Source organism: Staurois parvus, unplaced genomic scaffold (genome assembly GCF_062004578.1).
Source record: "Staurois parvus isolate SC_StPar_1 unplaced genomic scaffold, SC_StPar_1.0 ptg000634l, whole genome shotgun sequence".
Lineage (NCBI taxonomy): Eukaryota > Metazoa > Chordata > Amphibia > Anura > Ranidae > Staurois > Staurois parvus.
In genome coordinates, this window is record NW_028318430.1 from 12,680,510 (window position 1) to 12,703,295 (window position 22,786).

The following is a 22,786-nucleotide window of genomic DNA, read 5'->3' on the forward strand; positions in this document are numbered from 1 at the left end:
TGACTCTGGCTCCTGAAGCACCTTCCTAAACTTCACTCTCCACCTCTGCAGTTCAGGAGGCAGACTCTGGAATGTCTGACAGTAGTGCAGAGAATATGTCATAGAAATAAAAAAAAGACACACAGAGAGCAGCTTGGTCCAATCGCCCCACTCCATCACTAGCTGTGATTGACAGCAGCAGAAACCAATGACTCCTTCTGCTGTGTCCCAGCCTCCCAGCCATTAATGGTGAGACCCAGATAAGCCGCTGCTCTCAGCGAGATGGGGCGCAGGTAAGTATTAGGGGGGCTGAGGAAGGAGCTGTACACATAGATTGCATAAAGGTAAAAAAACCTTCAGCCTTTAGAACCACTGTAAGGTCTTATAAAACGTATTAAGACATGCACATGAACAGCATGCATATGGCCATGGAAGGGGAGAGGTGTAGGGGTACCATATGGAGGTCTAGGTGTCTAGTGTTTATTGAACCCATTTATGATTGTTGACATTTTATATACAAAATAGTGAAGATATAGGATTATTTGGCAGAATGATATAAGTATAGATGAGGGATGCCTCAGTAACCAGTATTCCAACTATCCAGAATACTTTATGTACAACGTTATGTGATTTTAATTTTGTATAAATAAGCAGACCTATTATGGGATTCATGCTCCAGCTTTTTTGTTATAGTATGAAGATATGTATTTCTAATTTTCTGAGTTTATAGCTTAGCTATTAGTCACTGATTTATCGGCCATCAAAAATTATCGGACAAAAATAGGGTGTAACATTTACCATGAAAGGACCAGCCCCTGCTCCTCCCTGGTCCCCCACTTTGAGAGCTACCGGGGGGATCATTTCCTCCCGCTAGCTGTAAAGATTTTTAAAAAACCACGGTCGTGCGGGGCTCTGTCCAACCAGTATTCTGTGCATGAGAAAACTGCAAGCCCCGGAAGTCTTAGCAGCTATCAGCTTGAAGTTGTCAATGAACTACCACGGCGCTGTGAGTACCATGGTAGTTACTCTGTATACTGTATACTGGTGGGGTAATTTTCCTCTGCCTTCTGGTTTGCAGCGGCACCACAAGTCTTCTCTGCATAACTATTGGGATATTATGCAGTGGATATTGTATATACTCGGTTTATCTTCTATTATTGATATGTTTCTTTTTTAGATTTTGAAAAATTAATCAAGCGATAAGGCAGAATGATGGCTGAAGGATGGAGAAATCCCTGTAGGGAAATCCTAGCGCACAAAGGGGAAAGCATTGTGGTTTCCATAGGAAGTACCCTACATCCATTCTACACTGCAGCAATTTTGGCAGGTTCCAGGATATGCGAACCAAAAGTGTATCAAGCCTATTTATTAGGCATAGAAGGAGGTGAGCGTACATCTAAAATTGATTGAAGGATTCACGGAAAGTCACTATATGATGTTTTGATCACTTCATCACTATTATTGGACTATTATTTGAATAATGGGACCATTATTTTGATTTTTCTTTTTTAATTACGATCACATAATTTGTATTTAATTATCTGTCAATATTTATTCTGATTAGTTTTTGATTGTAGTCACTCATTTTAGATTTCAATTTGGCAGTTGGCAGCGCAACATTTATTGATATAAGATGCACTACTTTGACGTTGGGATGAAAGTCATCCATGAATTGGCGGTAACCTGGTGCAATGACAAGCAGCAAAAGAATGTTGAATGGGATATCTTTCTCCAAACAATATTTCTCTATCTCTGGGATAAAATGGTGGAAAAAACAATCCTGGAAAATGGCCTGTGTAACCCAGGCTTTGGAGTTACTCTTCCACACAACAGGTAGAATGCCCTTGGCTATGTTTTTGAAGGCTCTTGGGTTCTCTGCATGGCAAACTAAGAGAGGCTTTAGTTTCATATCACCGATAGCATTGCCACCAAACAGAGTAAGTCTGTCCTTTGCTGCTTTGAAGCCTGGCATCACCTTTTCCTCTTTACTGATGTAACTTCGTTCTGGAATCCTCTTCCAGTACAGTCCTGTCTCATCGACGTTAAAAACCTGTTGGGGTAAATAAGCACCTTCATCAATAATTTCTCTAAGTGTTACTGGAAATTCTTGGGCAGCTGTGGTATCTGCATTGGCAGCCTCACCATTTACTTTTACATAGTGAAGGTTGGCTCTAGCCTTGAATCTATTAAACCATCCATGGCTAGCAGTAAAAGATGCACACTGTTCACCCCATTTTTTCTTCAAGTCTTCAAAACAGGCTTTTAGCTTTTTCTTGAATAAGCATCAAGCTGAGTGGGACTCGACGCTGATGTTGATCCTGCATCCACATACTGAGAAGTTTCTCCATCTCCTCTATCACTTTACCACGCTATGCTATGGTATTGCTAGTATCTCTCTCTCTTTTTCCGCATGAGCGTCGTGACGTCAAAGCCCCTCCCCTACGCCTTATGCCACCAGGTTACATGGCTTCATCAGGGGTCATATTTACCAGGTGAGAGCACAACTGGTGAAGGTGCACGAGTGGTTGTTATGTTTACACACCAGAGGTGAATCAAGCAACAGTTGATTTGTCTACAATACTTGAAAAAGCAAAAATATCACGGATGTGACATGGACATTAAGTTTAATTTTGGAAGAGTTATAGGATTTTGGAAGTTTTATATGCACATATTGGTTATCTGAATTTAGACCTGTCAAGTCATATTAGGGTGCCCAATCAGTTCCGTGATGCAGATTTTTATTTTCTCTAAAACACAGCTATACTGATTGCACCTAAATGTAGGTAAACACAGAGCATGGAGCCATTGAAAAAAATTATTACATGCATTTATATTCGAAAAATTTAGAAAATGTCCTACATAAAGTACTGGTTTGACAGTGCCAATGTGAATGAGGACTTAGTCATAACCACGGGACATCCAAAAGCAGTGCAACTGAACAGTAAACAACACAGCCAACAATGCCAACAGGCCCACGTAACAAACAGGTCAAAAAGGCGCTGAACTCAATGCAGCTTGAAGCATCTAACCCTCAAAATTGGCACTAAAGGAAGCCTGAACATCTACCAGGTAAAATAATTTTGTAAACAGAAGACCAGGTGGCAGCCTTGCAAATCTCAGAAACAGTTGCTGAACAACTTGTGAAGCACTAATGAATCTGGTTGGATGCACCATAACAGGGAAGGGAGGAAATTATTCTTTAGACCAGTGTTTCTTAACCTTCTTTTAGTTGTAGCACCCTTTGAAAGTATGCAAAATCTCAAGGCACCCCCAGTCTAAAATGTGAAAAAACAAATTTTACTTATCAATGGGAAACTTGAGCTTGGGACAATGCACACAACCACCTGACATCAACTTCACATCAAAATCCCCCCTTCACATCAGAGGTTCCCCCATCATATCATATTCCCCCCTTCACATCAGAAGCCACCCTATGCATTAGACCTCCCTATCACATCAGAGTTGCCCCATCGCCACAAAGTCCCTCCAATAACAAAAATCTCTTTACACATTTGAACCCTAACTTTTGGCTCCATCAGCACGATGGAGGGAGAGAGGTTTAGGAAGTATGGAGGAGGTGGACTTCAATCTTCTGAATGCTGGGGCCAGCACTTCACGCAACCAGATATGCATTGCTATTGTGCAGGCAAGCCACCAGACATCAGCATAGCAATGAATGACACCACACGTCCTGGCCCTAGATCATCATTGCTTGTTATAGTGTTGATAGCCATCCCTTCTGCACCATAGGAACTCATGGAGCTAATCCATGCTTGTGGCACCCTGAGGAACCCAGACAGCACCCTGGTTAAGAAACCACCCTTAGATCCTGTCATCATACACAATATAATCCGACTGTAAAACTAAAGCTGGTCACACACTATACAATCTGTTTTTACAATCTCTGTACAATCTCTTTTTAGAGTTATTTATTTCAGGTACTTATATAGTGCCGTCAATTTACACAGTGCTTTACATATATATTGTACATTCACATCAGTCCCTAACCCTCAAGGGGCGTACAATCTAAGGTCCCTAACTCAAATTCATACATACACATACTAGGGACAATTTTGACAGGATCCAATTAACCTACCTGCATGTCTTTGGAGTGTGGGAGGAAACCAGAGTACCTGGAGGAAACCCACGCAGGCACAGGGAGAACATGCAAACTCCAGGCAGGTGGTGCTGTGGCTGGGATTCGAAGCAACGACCCTAGTACTGCCAGGCGGAAGTGCTAACCGCTAAGCCACTGTGCTGCCCGAGTTACAAAAACTTTGTAATATGAGTACAAAGCTAAATGATCAATTCAATTAATGTCAAATCAGGCAGGCCCTTAAAATACATAGTTGATGATGGAACTAAAAGAGAACATCACTGAGACTGAACTAATGCCTTAACATCTGAAGCAAATGTATCTTGAGCCTGGGTGATTACTGTTAATATATAAGGAAAACTGTGCATGCCCTTTCTATATACCTGCTTACTAGATCATGACCCAAACTCCACTTCCTAAACCTATATTGTACTCAGTATGATGACTTGCTGATATATTTCTGTAACCTGCATTCTGACAGTACTTGTTTATTTTTTAAACCTTTTATAATCAAAAGGAAAAAATGTCTGTACAGTTGTTTGTATATTTTTACTTGGGGGGGGGGCGCAACTTCTGGCTTGAAGAGGGAGGGGGGTGGAGGAACCTCTGCCTTGAAGAGAGAAGGGGGGATGGGGGGGGGGGGGGGAGAACCTATGGCTTGAAGAGGGAGGGGGGGGATGGAACCTCTGGAGTGAAGGGAGGGAGGGGGGGGTGTAACCTTTTGAGTAAAGAGGGGGGTGAAGAAACCGCTGGAGTGAAAGGGGAGGGGGTGAAGAAACCTCAGGAGTGAAAGGAGGGGGGGGGAGAAACCTCAGGAGTGAAAGGAGGGGGGGGGGGAGAAACCTCAGGAGTGAAAGGAGGGGGGGGGGAGAAACCTCAGGAGTGAAAGGAGGGGGGGGGGAGAAACCTCAGGAGTGAAAGGAGGGGGGGGGGGAGAAACCTCAGGAGTGAAAGGAGGGGGGGGGGGAGAAACCTCAGGAGTGAAAGGAGGGGGGGGGGGAGAAACCTCTGGAGTGAAAGGAGGGGGGGGGGAGAAACCTCTGGAGTGAAAGGAGGGGGGGGGGAGAAACCTCTGGAGTGAAAGGAGGGGGGGGGAGAAACCTCTGGAGTGAAAGGAGGGGGGGGGAGAAACCTCTGGAGTGAAAGGAGGGGGGGGGAGAAACCTCTGGAGTGAAAGGAGGGGGGGGGGAGAAACCTCTGGAGTGAAAGGAGGGGGGGGGAGAAACCTCTGGAGTGAAAGGAGGGGGGGGGGAGAAACCTCTGGAGTGAAAGGAGGGGGGGGGGGAGAAACCTCTGGAGTGAAAGGAGGGGGGGGGGGAGAAACCTCTGGAGTGAAAGGAGGGGGGGGGGGAGAAACCTCTGGAGTGAAAGGAGGGGGGGGGAGAAACCTCTGGAGTGAAAGGAGGGGGGGGGGAGAAACCTCTGGAGTGAAAGGAGGGGGGGGGGAGAAACCTCTGGAGTGAAAGGAGGGGGGGGGGGAGAAACCTCTGGAGTGAAAGGAGGGGGGGGGGGGGAAACCTCTGGAGTGAAAGGAGGGGGGGGGAGAAACCTCTGGAGTGAAAGGAGGGGGGGGGAGAAACCTCTGGAGTGAAAGGAGGGGGGGGGAGAAACCTCTGGAGTGAAAGGAGGGGGGGGGGGAGAAACCTCTGGAGTGAAAGGAGGGGGGGGGAGAAACCTCTGGAGTGAAAGAAGGGGGGGGAGAAACCTCTGGAGTGAAATGGAGTGAAAGGAGGGGGGGGGGGAGAAACCTCTGGAGTGAAAGGAGGGGGGGGGAGAAACCTCTGGAGTGAAAGGAGGGGGGGGGGAGAAACCTCTGGAGTGAAAGGAGGGGGGGGGAGAAACCTCTGGAGTGAAAGGAGGGGGGGGGGGGGAGAAACCTCTGGAGTGAAAGGAGGGGGGGGGAGAAACCTCTGGAGTGAAAGGAGGGGGGGGGGAGAAACCTCTGGAGTGAAAGGAGGGGGGGGGAGAAACCTCTGGAGTGAAAGGAGGGGGGGGGGAGAAACCTCTGGAGTGAAAGGAGGGGGGGGGAGAAACCTCTGGAGTGAAAGGAGGGGGGGGGGAGAAACCTCTGGAGTGAAAGGAGGGGGGGGGGAGAAACCTCTGGAGTGAAAGGAGGGGGGGGGAGAAACCTCTGGAGTGAAAGGAGGGGGGGGGAGAAACCTCTGGAGTGAAAGGAGGGGGGGAGAAACCTCTGGAGTGAAAGGAGGGGGGGGGGGAGAAACCTCTGGAGTGAAAGGAGGGGGGTGGGAGAAACCTCTGGAGTGAAAGGAGGGGGGTGGGAGAAACCTCTGGAGTGAAAGGAGGGGGGTGGGAGAAACCTCTGGAGTGAAAGGAGGGGGGTGGGAGAAACCTCTGGAGTGAAAGGAGGGGGGTGGGAGAAACCTCTGGAGTGAAAGGAGGGGGGTGGGAGAAACCTCTGGAGTGAAAGGAGGGGGGTGGGAGAAACCTCTGGAGTGAAAGGAGGGGGGTGGGAGAAACCTCTGGAGTGAAAGGAGGGGGGTGGGAGAAACCTCTGGAGTGAAAGGAGGGGGTGGGAGAAACCTCTGGAGTGAAAGGAGGGGGGGGGAGAAACCTCTGGAGTGAAAGGAGGGGGGGGAGAAACCTCTGGAGTGAAAGGAGGGGGGGGAGAAACCTCTGGAGTGAAAGGAGGGGGGAGAAACCTCTGGAGTGAAAGGAGGGGGGAGGGAACCTCTGGAGTGAAAGGAGGGGGGGGGGAGGGAAGGAACCTCCAGCGTGAAAGGAGGGGGGGAGGGAAGGAACCTCCGGCGTGAAAGGAGGGGGGGAGGGAAGGAACCTCCGGCGTGAAAGGAGGGGGGGAGGGAAGGAACCTCCGGCGTGAAAGGAGGGGGGGGGGGAACCTCAGGAGTGAAAGGAGGGGGGGGGGAGAAACCTCAGGAGTGAAAGGAGGGGAAGGGGGGGAGAAACCTCTGGAGTGAAAGGAGGGGAAGGGGGGGAGAAATCTCTGGAGTGAAAGGAGGGGAAGGGGGGGAGAAACCTCTGGAGTGAAAGGAGGGGAAGGGGGGGAGAAACCTCTTGAGTGAAAGGAGGGGGGGGGGAGAAACCTCTGGAGTGAAAGGAGGGTGGGGGAGAAACCTCTGGAGTGAAAGGAGGGTGGGAGAGAAACCTCTAGAGTGAAAGGAGGGGGGGGGGGAGAAACCTCTGGAGTGAAAGGGGGGGGGGAGAAACCTCTGGAGTGAAAGGGGGGGGGGAGAAACCTCTGGAGTGAAAGGAGGGGGGGGGAGAAACCTCTGGAGTGAAAGGAGGAGGGGGGGAGAAACCTCTGGAGTGAAAGGAGGAGGGGGGGAGAAACCTCTGGAGTGAAAGGAGGAGGGGGGGAGAAACCTCTGGAGTGAAAGGAGGAGGGGGGGAGAAACCTCTGGAGTGAAAGGAGGGGGGGGGGGAGAAACCTCTGGAGTGAAAGGAGGGGGGGGGGGGAGAAACCTCTGGAGTGAAAGGAGGGGGGTGGGAGAAACCACTGGAGTGAAAGGAGGGGGGGGGGAGAAACCTCTGGAGTGAAAGGAGGGGGGGGGAACCTCTGGAGTGAAAGGAGGGGGGGGGGAACCTCTGGAGTGAAAGGAGGGGGGGGGAACCTCTGGAGTGAAAGGAGGGGGGGGGGGAGGGAAGGAACCTCCGGCGTGAAAGGAGGGGGGGGGGAGGGAAGGAACCTCCGGCGTGAAAGGAGGGGGGGGAGGGAAGGAACCTCCGGCGTGAAAGGAGGGGGGGGAGGGAAGGAACCTCCGGCGTGAAAGGAGGGGGGGGAGGGAAGGAACCTCCGGCGTGAAAGGAGGGGGGGGAGGGAAGGAACCTCCGGCGTGAAAGGAGGGGGGGAGGGAAGGAACCTCCGGCGTGAAAGGAGGGGGGGAGGGAAGGAACCTCCGGCGTGAAAGGGGGAACCTCTGGAGTGAAAGGGGGAACCTCTGGAGTGAAAGGGGGGGAGGGAAGGAACCTCCGGCGTGAAAGGGGGGGGGTAAGGAACCTCCGGCGTGAAAGGGGGGGGGTAAGGAACCTCCGGCGTGAAAGGGGGGGGTAAGGAACCTCCGGCGTGAAAGGGGGGGGGTAAGGAACCTCCGGCGTGAAAGGGGGGGGGGGAGGGAAGGAACCTCCGACGTGAAAGGGGGGGGGGAGGAGGGAAGGAACCTCCGGCGTGAAAGGGGGGGGGGGGGGGGAGGAGGGAAGGAACCTCCGGCGTGAAAGGGGGGGGGGGAGGAGGGAAGGAACCTCCGGCGTGAAAGGGGGGGGGGGGAGGAGGGAAGGAACCTCCGGCGTGAAGGGGGGGGGGGGAGGGAAGGAACCTCCGGCGTGAAAGGGGGGGGGGGGGGGGAGGAGGGAAGGAACCTCCGGCGTGAAAGGGGGGGGGGGGGGGGAGGAGGGAAGGAACCTCCGGCGTGAAAGGGGGGGGGAGGAGGGAAGGAACCTCCGGCGTGAAAGGGGGGGGGAGGAGGGAAGGAACCTCCGGCGTGAAAGGGGGGGGGAGGAGGGAAGGAACCTCCGGCGTGAAAGGGGGGGGGAGGAGGGAAGGAACCTCCGGCGTGAAAGGGGGGGGGAGGAGGGAAGGAACCTCCGGCGTGAAAGGTGGGGGGAAGGAACCTCTGGCGTGAAAGGGGGGGGGGGGGGGGAGGGAAGGAACCTCCGGCGTGAAAGGGGGGGGGGGGGAGGGAAGGAACCTCCGGCGTGAAAGGGGGGGGGGGGGGGAGGGAAGGAACCTCCGGCGTGAAAGGAGGGGGGGGGGAGGGAAGGAACCTCCGGCGTGAAAGGAGGGGGGGGAGGGAAGGAACCTCCGGCGTGAAAGGAGGGGGGGAGGGAAGGAACCTCCGGCGTGAAAGGGGGGGGGAGGAGGGAAGGAACCTCCGGCGTGAAAGGTGGGGGGAAGGAACCTCTGGCGTGAAAGGGGGGGGGGGGGGGGAGGGAAGGAACCTCCGGCGTGAAAGGGGGGGGGGGGGAGGGAAGGAACCTCCGGCGTGAAGGAGGGGGGGGGGAGGGAAGGAACCTCCGGCGTGAAAGGAGGGGGGGGGGAGGGAAGGAACCTCCGGCGTGAAAGGAGGGGGGGGAGGGAAGGAACCTCCGGCGTGAAAGGAGGGGGGGAGGGAAGGAACCTCCGGCGTGAAAGGGGGAACCTCTGGAGTGAAAGGGGGAACCTCTGGAGTGAAAGGGGGGGAGGGAAGGAACCTCCGGCGTGAAAGGGGGGGGGTAAGGAACCTCCGGCGTGAAAGGGGGGGTAAGGAACCTCCGGCGTGAAAGGGGGGGGTAAGGAACCTCCGGCGTGAAAGGGGGGGGGGGGAGGAGGGAAGGAACCTCCGGCGTGAAAGGGGGGGGGGGGAGGAGGGAAGGAACCTCCGGCGTGAAAGGGGGGGGGGGGAGGAGGGAAGGAACCTCCGGCGTGAAAGGGGGGGGGGGGAGGAGGGAAGGAACCTCCGGCGTGAAAGGGGGGGGGGGAGGGAAGGAACCTCCGGCGTGAAAGGGGGGGGGGGGAGGGAAGGAACCTCCGGCGTGAAAGGGGGGGGAGGAGGGAAGGAACCTCCGGCGTGAAAGGGGGGGGAGGAGGGAAGGAACCTCCGGCGTGAAAGGGGGGGGAGGAGGGAAGGAACCTCCGGCGTGAAAGGGGGGGGAGGAGGGAAGGAACCTCCGGCGTGAAAGGGGGGGGGGGGGGGGAGGGAAGGAACCTCCGGCGTGAAAGGGGGGGGGGGGGAGGAGGGAAGGAACCTCCGGCGTGAAAGGGGGGGGGGGAGGAGGGAAGGAACCTCCGGCGTGAAAGGGGGGGGAGGAGGGAAGGAACCTCCGGCGTGAAAGGTGGGGGAAGGAACCTCTGGCGTGAAAGGGGGGGGGAGGGAAGGAACCTCCGGCGTGAAAGGGGGGGGGGGAGGGAAGGAACCTCCGGCGTGAAAGGGGGGGGGGAGGGAAGGAACCTCCGGCGTGAAAGGGGGGGGGGGAGGGAAGGAACCTCCGGCGTGAAAGGGGGGGGGGAGGGAAGGAACCTCCGGCGTGAAAGGGGGGGGGAGGGAAGGAACCTCCGGCGTGAAAGGGGGGGGGGAGGGAAGGAACCTCCGGCGTGAAAGGGGGGGGGGAGGGAAGGAACCTCCGGCGTGAAAGGGGGGGGGGAGGGAAGGAACCTCCGGCGTGAAAGGGGGGGGGGAGGGAAGGAACCTCCGGCGTGAAAGGGGGGGGGGGAGGAGGGAAGGAACCTCCGGCGTGAAAGGGGGGGGAGGAGGGAAGGAACCTCCGGCGTGAAAGGGGGGGGAGGAGGGAAGGAACCTCCGGCGTGAAAGGGGGGGGGGAGGAGGGAAGGAACCTCCGGCGTGAAAGGGGGGGGGAGGAGGGAAGGAACCTCCGGCGTGAAAGGGGGGGGGAGGAGGGAAGGAACCTCCGGCGTGAAAGGTGGGGGGAAGGAACCTCTGGCGTGAAAGGGGGGGGGGAGGGAAGGAACCTCCGGCGTGAAAGGGGGGGGGAGGGAAGGTACCTCCGGCATGAGGGGGGGGGGGGGAAGGTACCTCCAGCATGAAGGGGGGAGGAGAAAGGAACCACCGGCGTGAAGGTAAGTTAATCAAGGCAAGTGTGTGCGCTGTCTCAGGTTTCCCATTAATAAGTGACATTGAAGTACTTTGCATTGTAGCCTGGGGGACCCTGTGATTCTACATACTTCTAAGGGCTGGTTCAAGCACTTGCGGTGTGGGAATTGCACAGAAACGTGCTGCCCTCTGCAGATGCATGCAGGTGCCAATAATTCTTCCAGCTCCTCCATGCATCTAACAAATGCGTTCATGGCCATAAAATGTATGCTACTGAAGTGCTATGTGGTTTGGAGTAGAACGCGGAGATACTTCTTGCATGTTCCTGGCTGTTTGGCAGCTCACTGAAAAGAACATGAATGCCTGAACACAACTTGGATAGAGTGAACAGGCCCTTCAGGTGGCACGGCTGGATAAGATTAAGAAGCTCTGTGACCAATCAGCCTACACACTGGCGTATGGAGGGGTGAGTGTACATGGAGGGGTGAGTGTACATGGAGGGGTGAGTGTACATGGAGGTACAAAGCATGCAGTGAGCTGTGTGCTGACCAGTGGGCCCTGTAGTGTCACAGCACTGAGCTCTATGAGGAGACAGAGAATACACTCACTTCCAGGTTGAATGCGCTGCAGCCCTTCAGGAACTCCCTGATGTTTCCCAGACACTCGGTCTCTGTGCGCGGCTCCGGGTACACCTGCAGAGGGGACACACAGAGTCAGACATGTACAGTACACTCCCCATATACAGTGCACCCCCTCCTCCTATATACACAGCATACCCCCTCAGTGAATGGACGGACTACACTACACTCCGCACCGGCCTCCTCTCACCTGATATTCTTTACCCCCCCCCCCGTTTGCACCTTCTTTTTTTTAACCCCTCCAGGAAGCGAATCCCAGCTCAGGAAATGACGTGCTAGGAAGAGCCCGGCTCCCCCAATACTGTGCCAGGGGCAGAGCTGGGATTCTACCTGACTCGGGAAACACTGGAGACAACCTTCCCAGCCGGACCAATCCGGGAGCGGCCGGCTTAACCCCATCGCTGCCATTGTATATCTCCCCTGCTACCGAGACAGGGGGACACTGGGACAGCACACTGTATGACAACAACGAGCAGAACACATGTTCCCGGACTACCGTGTGATCACCCAGCGAAACGTACACATCAACTGTCAGCTCGGGATTAATTCCCAGGAATTAACACTTGTTTCCCGATTTGATTCATATAATCAGGTTCATCCGTGGGATGATAACAATGGATCATACATTACAAGAAATAATAGATCAGAGATTACTACAAACAAAAGCTCATACATAATAATACACAATAGTTCATACACTACAATAAACAAGGGATCACACATTGCATGACACATGAGATCATATGTTGTATGGATAGTATGTTATGATAAATAAAAGGATCATTGATTACTATAAGCAGTGGATTATAGATTTCTATACACCGGGCATCACTAAATGGCAGATCAGGGTCCGGATGCAGACTGAGTCAATTGCCCCATCCGGACCGGTGCGGTCCACCATTTAGAAGCCTTTTCTTCCCCTGGCCATCCCATGGTCATCCTCACAGAGCTGATATGTTGGGGGATGTTGGGGGGCTGAGGACATTAAGTGGGGACTAAGAACAGTAATGTAGGGAGGACAGTAGTGTGTATGTGTGGGGGGGGGGGAGGGTTGAGAACATTATAAATAAAGTGGAGGAGCTGAGGACTGAAATTTGGGGGCTAGAGGCTGTGATGTGGGGGGGTGGGCTTATAGCATTAAAATAGGGGGGCTGAGGACAATAATGTGAGGGGCTGAGGACTGTGATGTGTGGGGGCTAAGGACATTAAAGTGGGAGGGGGCTAAGAACTGTAATGTGTGTGTGTGTGTGTGGGGGGGGGGTTGATGTCAAGGAAGTGTGGAAACACAACTGTGAAAGGGGTGGAGGGGGTGAAGTAAAGGGGGAGATGAGGACACTCAACAAGAGGGGATCTTGCTGTGAAAGGGGAGGGGACTGTGATGTGCAGTGGGAATTGAGGACACTGATATATGAACAGGTTCAGATCTGTACATGTGCACTTGGTGCTCACATTGTGAGTAGGTCAGTGAAAGAGGGTCAGAGAAAAGTCTCCAACCCTTTTTTTCAAAAGCAACATGCAGTTTGGCGCACACGAAAATGCACCACAGGTGCCTACATGAGTTTTGGACCTCTGCTGGATCAAAAGTTTACTGCCCAGACCTCAGTAAATTGTAATTCAATACCCCTGCTAGCTATAAACAATGGTTCATACATTATGATAAACAATGATTCATATACTACAATAAATAACAGATCATATACAATGATAAACTATGGATCATATATAACAATAAACAATGGATCATAGATTACTAGAAACAATGGATCATATATTATGATAAACAATGGATCATATATTATGATAAACAAAGGATCATAGATTACTATAAGGAATAATAGATTAAATATTGGATCATGGATCACTATAAACAATAATAGATTAAATAATGGACCGTAGATTTCTATAAACAATAATAGATTAAATAATGGACCATAGATTTCTATAAACAATAATAGATTACGCTAAATATTGGATCATAGATTACTATAAAAAAAATAATAGATTACATCAGTGGTCTCCAAACTGCGGCCCTTTGCTTGCCTTTATACGGCCCTTGGGACAATATCCCTCCCACTGACACCTACAATGGGGAATCATTTTTGCCACCAACACCAACAATTCAGCACTATTCCTTCCACTGACATCAAGAATGAGGCACTATTCCTCCCACTAACCCCAAATACTCTTCCACCTGACTCTAAAGATGGTTCATTGTTTACTCTCACTTATGCCAGGACATTTTCTACTCCAAGTGGCCATGATCCGGCCCTCCAAAATCCTGAAGGACAGTAAACTGGCCCTTTGTTTAAAACGTTTGGAGATCCCTGCTCTACATAATGGATTATGGATCACGATAAACAATAATAGATTAAATAATGGATCATAGCTTTCTATAAACAATAATAGATTATTATAAATCATGGATCACTATAAACAATAAAAGATTAAATAATGGATCATAGATTTCTATAAAGGAAGGTTATGTGCAGTGCACAGTGTGCCGCATGTATGGAACAATGGAGCAACAGCTCCAGGATGGATACGGCTGTAACAGATGTGAGTGGGTTGCTCTTCTGGAAACTCACATTAGAGATCTGGAGGAGCAAGTTGCAACACTGGGCAGAACCGACAACCTGAAAGGGGTCTTCTGCTCTCGGAGCAGGTAGCTAATGGGATTGATTTGGAGGGCGGAGGGGATAATCAAGATTATCAGGTAGAAAGATGGGTTACTGTAAAGAAGGAGTGGTAGGGGATCACAGAAAAGGAAGGCCAGCCCTGGGTTTGTGCACCCAAATAGATTTGCCAAGTTTGGTGAAGATGTGGGAGTGGCAAGCTCAGGGGTGGCAGCCCTGGATATCACTGCTATCCCTAACAGCCGGGAGGGCAGACCATCTGGGAGAGGTGGTGAGGGTATTGCAGGAAGGCCTAGACAGTTGGTGGTAATAGGGGATTCTATAATCAGAAGGACTGATAGAATAATGTTTTCACCAGGATCGCCTCTGTTAGGGATCCGGGTATGACCAGAAATGTGTGGACTGACACAGGGAAATGCAGGCTTCAGGTATAGTGTAAATAAGACAATTTATTAAAAGACTAAACAACACAAACGCAGTGCAAGGTAAACATAACAGAGTGCAAACAACCCAAGCTCCAACAAATAACCATATATACAAATCAACGTAGTCAGGCAGGCGGGGTCGGTAGCAAACGGGCAGGCAAGGTACAAGGAGCAGGCGGAAGAGTAGTCAGGAATAGCCGAGGTCAGGACAAGCAGAGTTCATGCAGAGTCAGGATAAAGCAGAATCAGGATCAGGCAGGAAGCAGACAGGATGCAGGTACAGGGGCTCATGGGAAACATTACACCAAGGCCCTGACTGCAGGTCTGGCCATTCCTTAAATACACCTCCTGCAATCAGCCTCAGGTGATGGCTCATTGCAGGAGTGAGCCTCTGATTGCTGAGAGCACCCGCTGGCCAGCCCTGGTACTGCAGCCCACAAGGCAGGTGAGTCCCACCACCACTGGCAAGTCCATTCCTGACAGCCTCAACCGAATGGTTTACTGTCTCCCTGGTGCCAGGGTTCGGCATGTGGTGGACCAAGTTGATAAATTACTGGGAGGGGCTGGGCATGACCCAGCTGTCTTGGCCTATGTTGGAGCCAATGAGAGAATACATGGAAGGTGGAGGCTCCTTAAGAATCAATTTAAAGAACTAGGCTGCAAGTTGAAGGGAAGGACCTCCAAGGTAATATTCTCTGAAATGTGTGAAAGAGGACCTAGTTGATGGAGAGTGTGATGAGGCTGAAGCATTATGGGTGGAACTGCATGTGGGGGTGCGTACTACAAAGGTAATCATTGGAGTTTGTTATAGGTCTCCCAGTGTTAATGAGGAGACTCAGCTCCTTGCACAGAACAAAAGGGCTGCAAGGGCTGGGACAGTGATAATAATGGGGGATTTTAACTACCCAGAAATTGACTGGAGTAATGGTACTGCAGGAACAATTAAAGGGCAAACATTTTTAAACCTACTACAGGACAATATTATGGTACAGTTCATAGAGGCCCCAACTAGAAATGATGCTCTGCTGGACCTGGTAATCTCAAACCATGCAGAGCTTATTACGAATGTTCATATAAAAGAACATCTGGGTAGCAGTGACCATAACATGATTTCATTTATTGTTAGCTGTAAACAGCAAACACATACGGGAAAAATAAAACCGCTCAATTTTAAGAGAGCTAGTTTTCCCAGCCTGAGAGCTGCTCTCCAAGACTTAGAATGGGAGGGAATATTGGTATCAATGAACACAACACAGAAATGGGAGTTGTTCAAAAAGACTGTATGTGAACACACAGCAAAATATATTCCCATGGGCAACAAGTTTAAAAGGCTAAAAAATCAAACCTATGTGGCTTACGACCAAAGTTAAAAAAGCTATAAATAATAAGAAAAGAGCTTTTATTAAATATAAAAATGAAGGAATGCTATCATTGTTTAAACATTACAAAGAATATAACAGAATATGCAAAAAGGAAATAAAGACCGCAAAAATTGAAAACGAACAACAAATTGCAAAAGATAGCAGGATCAACCCCCAAAAATTCTTCAAATATATTATTAGTAAAAAGGTCCGGTCTGAGCATGTAGGCCCTTTACAGAATAATCTAGAGTGGGTGACTGGGGACAAAGAGAAGGCAAATTTATTAAATACCTTCTTCAGCTCTGTGTATACAAAGGAGCATGGGGGAGCTCTTGTCCATAATGGGCATGGCACAGCTCCAGATGATCCACATTGGCTCACAATTGATATGATCCAGAAATATTTAGACAGTATAAAGGTGAATAAAGCACCTGGACCGGATGGCATACACCCACGGGTCCTTAAAGAATTGAGCTCTATCATTTCAAAGCCATTGTTTCTAATTTTTAGGGACTCTTTAATGACTGGCATAGTATCACTGGATTGGCGTAAGGCCAATGTGGTGTCAATATTTAAAAAGTGGTCAAAATCTTTAACAAGTAATTATAGACTTGTTAGTTTAACTTCTATAGTTGGGAAGATACTGGAGAATTTAATAAAACACCACATAGATCAATTATTGCTGGAAAAAAATATTTTAAGCAACAGACAACATGGATTCATGAAAGGCAGAAGTTGTCAAACAAATCTGATTTCTTTTTATGAGAGGGTGAGCAAAATCTTGGACAGAGGGGTGGCGGTGGACGTGGTATACTTGGATTTGGACTTTGGACTTGGAAAGCGTTTCAAGTCCCCACACACAGCTAATGTGTAAGGTAAAGTCTACGGGCTTGGAAAAATCCATATGTAAATGGATAGAAAACTAGCTAAAAGATCGTATTCAGAGAGTAGTGGTTAATGATTCATACTCTGAATGGTCTAGGGTTGTCAGTGATGTACCCCCAGGTTCAGTGTTGGGACCCTTACTTTTCAATATATTTATAAACGATATAGGGTCTGGGATTGTAAGTCCCATTTCAGTCTTTGCAGATGACACCAAGCTGTGCAGTGGAATAACGTCCTTACAGGATGTCTCCATTATACAAGCTGACGTCAATGCGCTGTGTAATTGGGCAACTATGTGGCAAATGAGGTTTAATGTTGTTAAATGTAAAGTTATGCACTTGCGGGTTAAGATTATGCATGCATCATACATACTAGGGGGAGTACAACTGGGGGAATCAATGGTGGAGAAGGATCTGGGGGTTCTGGTAGATCACAAGCTTAATAATGGCATGCAATGCCAAGCTGCAGTTTCTAAAGTGAGCAAATCCTCTCTTGTATTAAAAGAGATATAGATGAGAGAGAGATATCATATTACCCCTGTACAAATCATTAGTAAGACCTCATCTGGAATATGCAGTTCAGTTTTGGGCACCAATTCACCAAAAGAACATTGAGGAACTAGAGAAAGTACAGAGGAAGGCAACCAAACTGATAAGAGGCATGGAGGAGCTCAGCTATGAGGAAAGATTAGAGGAACTGAATTTATTCTCTCTTGAGAAGAGGAGATTAAGGGGGGTATGATCAACATGTATAAATACATCAGTGGTTCATATAGTGAACTCGGTGTAGAGTTATTCACCCTGAGGTCATCACAGAGGACAAGGGGGCACTCTTTACGTCTGGAGGAAAAGAAATTTAATCTCAAAAGACGGAAAGGTTTCTTCACAGTAAGAGCGTGAAAATGTGGAATATACTCCCTCAAGAGTTGGTTCTGGCCAGCTCTGTGGATTGCTTTAAAAAAGGCATGGATTCTTTCTTGGATACTCATAATATATATGGATACTAACATTTATAGGTAAAGTTGATCCACGGAATTATCCAATTGCCTCTCGGGGGATCAGGAAGGATTTTTTTCCCCGCAGAAGCAAATTGGATCATGCTTTGCTGGGGTTTTTTGCCTTCCTCTGGATCAACTGTGGGTGTAGGATTATAACTTTTTTTTTTTTTTTAATGGTTGAACTGGATGGACTTTTGTCTTTTTTCAGCCAGGCTAGCTATGAACATGTATGCACCCTGACACATAAACGTGGGTATTACAATGTGTGGACCAAATACCATTGAAAGCTCTTAGATTGAGTAACAGCCATGGATTTTGAGAGCTGTGCAGATCAATTGCCCATTCAATATCAACTTGCAGCATGAATGACCAGCTTAATTAAAATGCACACCACAAGCTGTGTGTGGACTCTCATGTTTAAAGCCCATATTTTATATAGCGTTGGTCTTATTAATGGATAGTTGGAGCTAAAAATGTACTATGTAACTATAAACAATGGACCATAGATTACTATGAACAGTGGATCATAGATTACCATAAACAATAATATATTACTACAAATAATGGATCGTAGATGACTATAAACAGTAATAGATTACTCCAAATAATGGATCGTGGATTACTATAAACAATAATGGATTACTATAAACAATGGACCATAGATTACCCCCATTCCCACCGCCCTATAGCAGATAAACTGCTATAGGGTGGCAGGGGTGCGCAAAATCACGTATATATACGTGATTTTGCATTTCCGGGTAGGGGGGCATATGCGAGCCGCACACGCCCCACCCACGCCGCCATTCACGCCTGTCAATCACCGGGTCCCGGCCAGTGATTACCCGCCTACACCCAGTGATTACCGAGGATCTCCAATGGGGAGGAGGGCTGCTTTGTTTACTAACAGTCCTCTCTGTTGGCTCGGGCACACTGCTCTGGATGGCTGTGCACAGGGTTACTATAAACAATAATAGATCACTATAAACAATGGGCCATAGATTACTATGAACAGTGGATCATAGATTACTATAAACAATAATAGATTATTATAAGTAATGGATCGTGGATTACTATAAACAGTAATACAATATAAAAGGAGGTGCAGCGCTAATAGTATAAAATCAACTAAAAATATATATATATATTCAAATGCGAAGGTCATAAGTAAAAACAGTTCAAAGCGACTCTAGTGCTCTTTAAGTGCTAGTTTTTCTGGAAACCGGTGTCCGTGCAATAGTGTAAGTAATGCGCACTCACTGGACGCGCATACAAAATGCACCTGTAAATATTACTCCAGAAGTCATCAAGGTAAATCAGGAACTAAGACGTCTTCCCTCTAAGGGATGGATGGTCATCAAACAGGATCCTTGGGGCTTTAATGATGATCCACGCCAACCATCTCGATGTTTTGTTTAGTTTGGGTAGCAGATTGGATGAATCGAGTGAAATCGGGGCTTGGGGTGACGATGTCACAGCCTGTAGGAGTTATTAGACCTGAGCAGGGGTGGACTGACCATTTGGAAACTCGGGCACTGCCCGAGGGCCCGTGGTTAGCAGGGGGCCCCATGAGATGCCCCTGGTACCTTTTTCATAGGCTTTTTTGAGTTTGGGCAAGAACACAGGGGCCCCATGATCCTCTATTGCCCGGGGGCCCCATGAGTTGTCAGTCCGCCTCTGGACCTGAGGACATACACCCTGCCATAGGACAAGTCCCAATCCAGAGAGGGAATCTCTCATCCAGGGAACAACACCCGCTTAACCCCTTAAGGGGAACTCTGGTTGGCGTGGATCATCATTAAAGCCCCAAGGATCCTGTTTGATGACCACCCATCCCTTAGAGGAACAACATCTTAGTTCCTGATTTACCTTGATGACTTCTGGAGTAATATTTACAGGTGCATTTTGTATGCGCGTCTGGTGAGTGCGCATTACTTACACAACTATTGCATGGACACCGGTTTCCAGAAAAACTAGCACCTAAAGAGCACTAGAGTCGCTTTGAACTGTTTTTACTTTTGAACTTCGCATTTGAATATATATATTTTTTTTCGTTGATTTTATACTATTAGCGCTGCACCTCCTTTTATATTGTATTTATCAAGGTTTATTTTGGTTACCTTTGTGCTTAGCGGCCTATTCCCTATCTTTCCCTACCTATTTATAAACAGTAATAGATTACTCTAAATAATAGATCAAGGATTACTATAAACAATAATGGATCAGTATAAACAATGGACCATAGATTACTATGACAGTGGATCATAGATCCACTATTCAAAGTAATCAATATTAGATTACTATAAACAATAGATTACATATTACAATTTTTTTTTCCTGAAGTTGGGCTTAAAAAAAACAACACAGGTTTGCTTTATCTGTTTTGGTAATTTCTGACATTGCCAGCTTGTTAAGTGTTAGTAATTCCTATAAAAAAAAGGGTGAAAATTCATGGTGAATAATAACACCCCCTTGCTAGCATGTCATACTACCAGACAGGAGACATTCCAAGCAACTCAGGGACACAATGTAACTGCCAAAACACCACAGTTGGTGGCAACATCTAAAAGTATTACAAATGTTGCAGGATGTTTCCATTTTATCATTCTGCACAAAAGTATACTGTACATTGCTCACAGCTGCATGTTTCTCTTTTGGAACCCTCTGCCCTTTTTTATTCTTCAGTTGTCCCTCTTTTTTGGTCTGATGTATACACCTGAAAAAATATTTCTGCTCTTTAACTAAGGCCTGTTTAAATATTCACACAGTGAGAACAAGCATTCCCGCTTTGTGATTTTGCGAGTTGCATTGGGCCAGCCTACTCACTTCAGTGGCCTGTCATATGCTTTAGTCATCCGAAAAGAAGCTCCTTTTCCTTTTCAGTCAACAAGCTTCATGCAATTTTGAAAGGCGCGATTGCCACGCGATCCTGTCATGAGGCGATCGTGTCAGAATTACATCGCGTTTGAGGTGCCAGTTCACACCCATGAGAATTCTATGCAGATCAGATGCTATCCGAAAAGCACAGAAAAGCACAAGAGGAAGACTTTGGCTCTGAGGAAGAGGCAAGTCCTCAAAATGTGTTAGCCTGTTGGAGGTCCAGTGTTCCTATGTGGATAGCCATACCATGCGGACTGGACAGTGCTCTTCTTTATGATGAACATATTTATATTTGTCCTTTGTGATTATATCACCTATAATTTTTTATTAATAAATGTTATTTAAGGTAATGCACTAGGCCGATGCGCCCTCTGTTTTCTGTGTATCCAGTGTTTGGACTCCCCCAGTCCTTTGAGGGCAGCAAGACGAGCACCATCCAGGATCTCCACAATGGATCAAAAACTGTATCGAGTTCACCCCCAAGAGCAGGAGTATTTGTGTCAATTGCTTTCTGTGTATTAAAAGTCAGCAGCTACAGTTTTTACCCCCTTCCTGTCCAGGCCAATTTTCAGCTTTGTGTGCTATCACACTTTGAATGACAATTGCGTGGTCATGCAACACTGTACTCATATAAATTTTTTAGCATTTTTTTGAGACAAATAAAGCTTTATTTTGTTGGTATTTATTCACCACTGGGATTTATATTTTTTTTGCTATGAAAGTGAAAATGTCCAAAAATTTTGAAAAAAGGTGTTTTTCTTATAAAATTTTGCAAATAAATAGTATTTCATCATAAATCTTGGCCAAAATTTATTATAAAATTTATTTATCTTTTTAGTAAAAAAAAAAAAACCCAAATTAGTTTATAACCAAAAATTATACTTTTTAAATTTTTTTTACAATTTTTTTTTTTTATATTATTATTTACGTTTTTTTTTTTTTTACATTCTGTCACCCTAGCAGTACAGTGTCACCATGGTGACACTGTACTACTTGTGGGGGGTGATGAAGATTTTTTTTTTTTTTTTTACACTGATTGCTTTTACACCCATAAAGGCTGTAAAAGCAATCATTTCTCCTTCCCTCTGGCTTCATTCTTGCAGCCATTGAGAACTACTGTGTCAGCTGTGATTGGTCACAGCTTGTCACATGGTACAAGGCTGTTGTGAATAGCCTTGTACCATGCCATGTGACTTTTGTGATCATTCACAGATTTCACACGTAGTAAGCAATGATGTCACAAGTGACATCTGGCTTACTACTCTGCATGTGATCACTGATTGGCCAGTGATCACATGATTGGGACCTCGCACAGAGGTCCCATCCGACGATCGGTGTTCCAATGTGTCCGGGCACCGGATCGCGGTGCTGCGCGCTCCCAGGGAGCACGCACAAGCAGGGGGCAGGGAGGCCATTTATAAACGGCCACCTGACCCTGCACTGCCACCGTCCGGCCGTTTATATACATGGGCCGGAAAGGAAGTGGTTAATAAACACAAAAACGGCTGGAACTCCGTTTTAATGGAACAAGGTGAGGGTATGCCTAAACATAATCAGATTAATTTGAGGATATATTTGGGTTGATTTACTGAAACTGAGAGCGCAAAATCTGGTGCAGCTCTGCAGAGAAACTAATCAGCTTCTAGGCTTCAGGCTGCATTCACACTTTGAGCGTTTTGTAGCTTGAAGCTCCAAGCTCCAAAAACACTCAAACTTAAAAAAATCAATTGTTCTCTAAGGTGCCTGTTCACATGATTAGGTGTGAACAGGCACCATAGAGAACAATTGGGCTTTTAAGTTTGAGGGGTTTTTTTGGAGCTTCAGGCTAGGTTCACACACATTCTTGTGCAAATCACAAGCGAATTGTGTGGTATGATTGGAGACATATATTATGTATGGCTAAAATTGCACCGCATCTGCACCACAAAGGTGCAGGACCCTTTTTTGGGTCCGCACTAGAATCAGATCGCATGGGTATTCACACCTATGTGATCCAAGTCTGCACATCGCACTGAATTTTGCGGACCGATTTCGGCGTGTTGTCAACTTAACATACACACACCCGCAGCAGTTCGCATGAACATGGTGCAATTCTGATGCGGTGCAGAATTTACACAGAAAACGCTGCGAATTCCGGACCGCATCAGTGTGAACCCAGCCTCAAGCTACAAAACACTCAAGTGTTATTGTCAAAGCTTAATTGAACATGCTGAAGTTGGAAGCTGATTGGCTGCCATGGACAGCTGCACCAGGTTTTGCACTCTCCTTTTTTAATAAATCAACCCCATTATGTGAAGTAGCATATTGCTCCAGTGTGCAATCAATTGGATTCAGTAAGAGCTTCCCTTCATTTCTTCTACTGTATATCTATGCGGTATTTTCCATCCGTAGA

General features: G+C 48.2%; 1 protein-coding gene across 6 annotated transcripts in view; it reads right to left on the reverse strand.

The window, feature by feature from the left end:
* The window catches only part of ARHGEF7 (Rho guanine nucleotide exchange factor 7), a 223,673-nt gene that overhangs the window by 179,786 nt on the left and 21,101 nt on the right, over positions 1-22,786 (reverse strand). For all 6 annotated transcript variants that reach the window (XM_089693578.1, XM_089693575.1, XM_089693577.1 and 3 more), the window contains exon 2: positions 11,187-11,270. In XM_089693578.1, the coding sequence (XP_089549704.1) occupies positions 11,187-11,270 (84 nt within the window). The remainder of the gene's footprint in view (positions 1-11,186; positions 11,271-22,786) is intronic.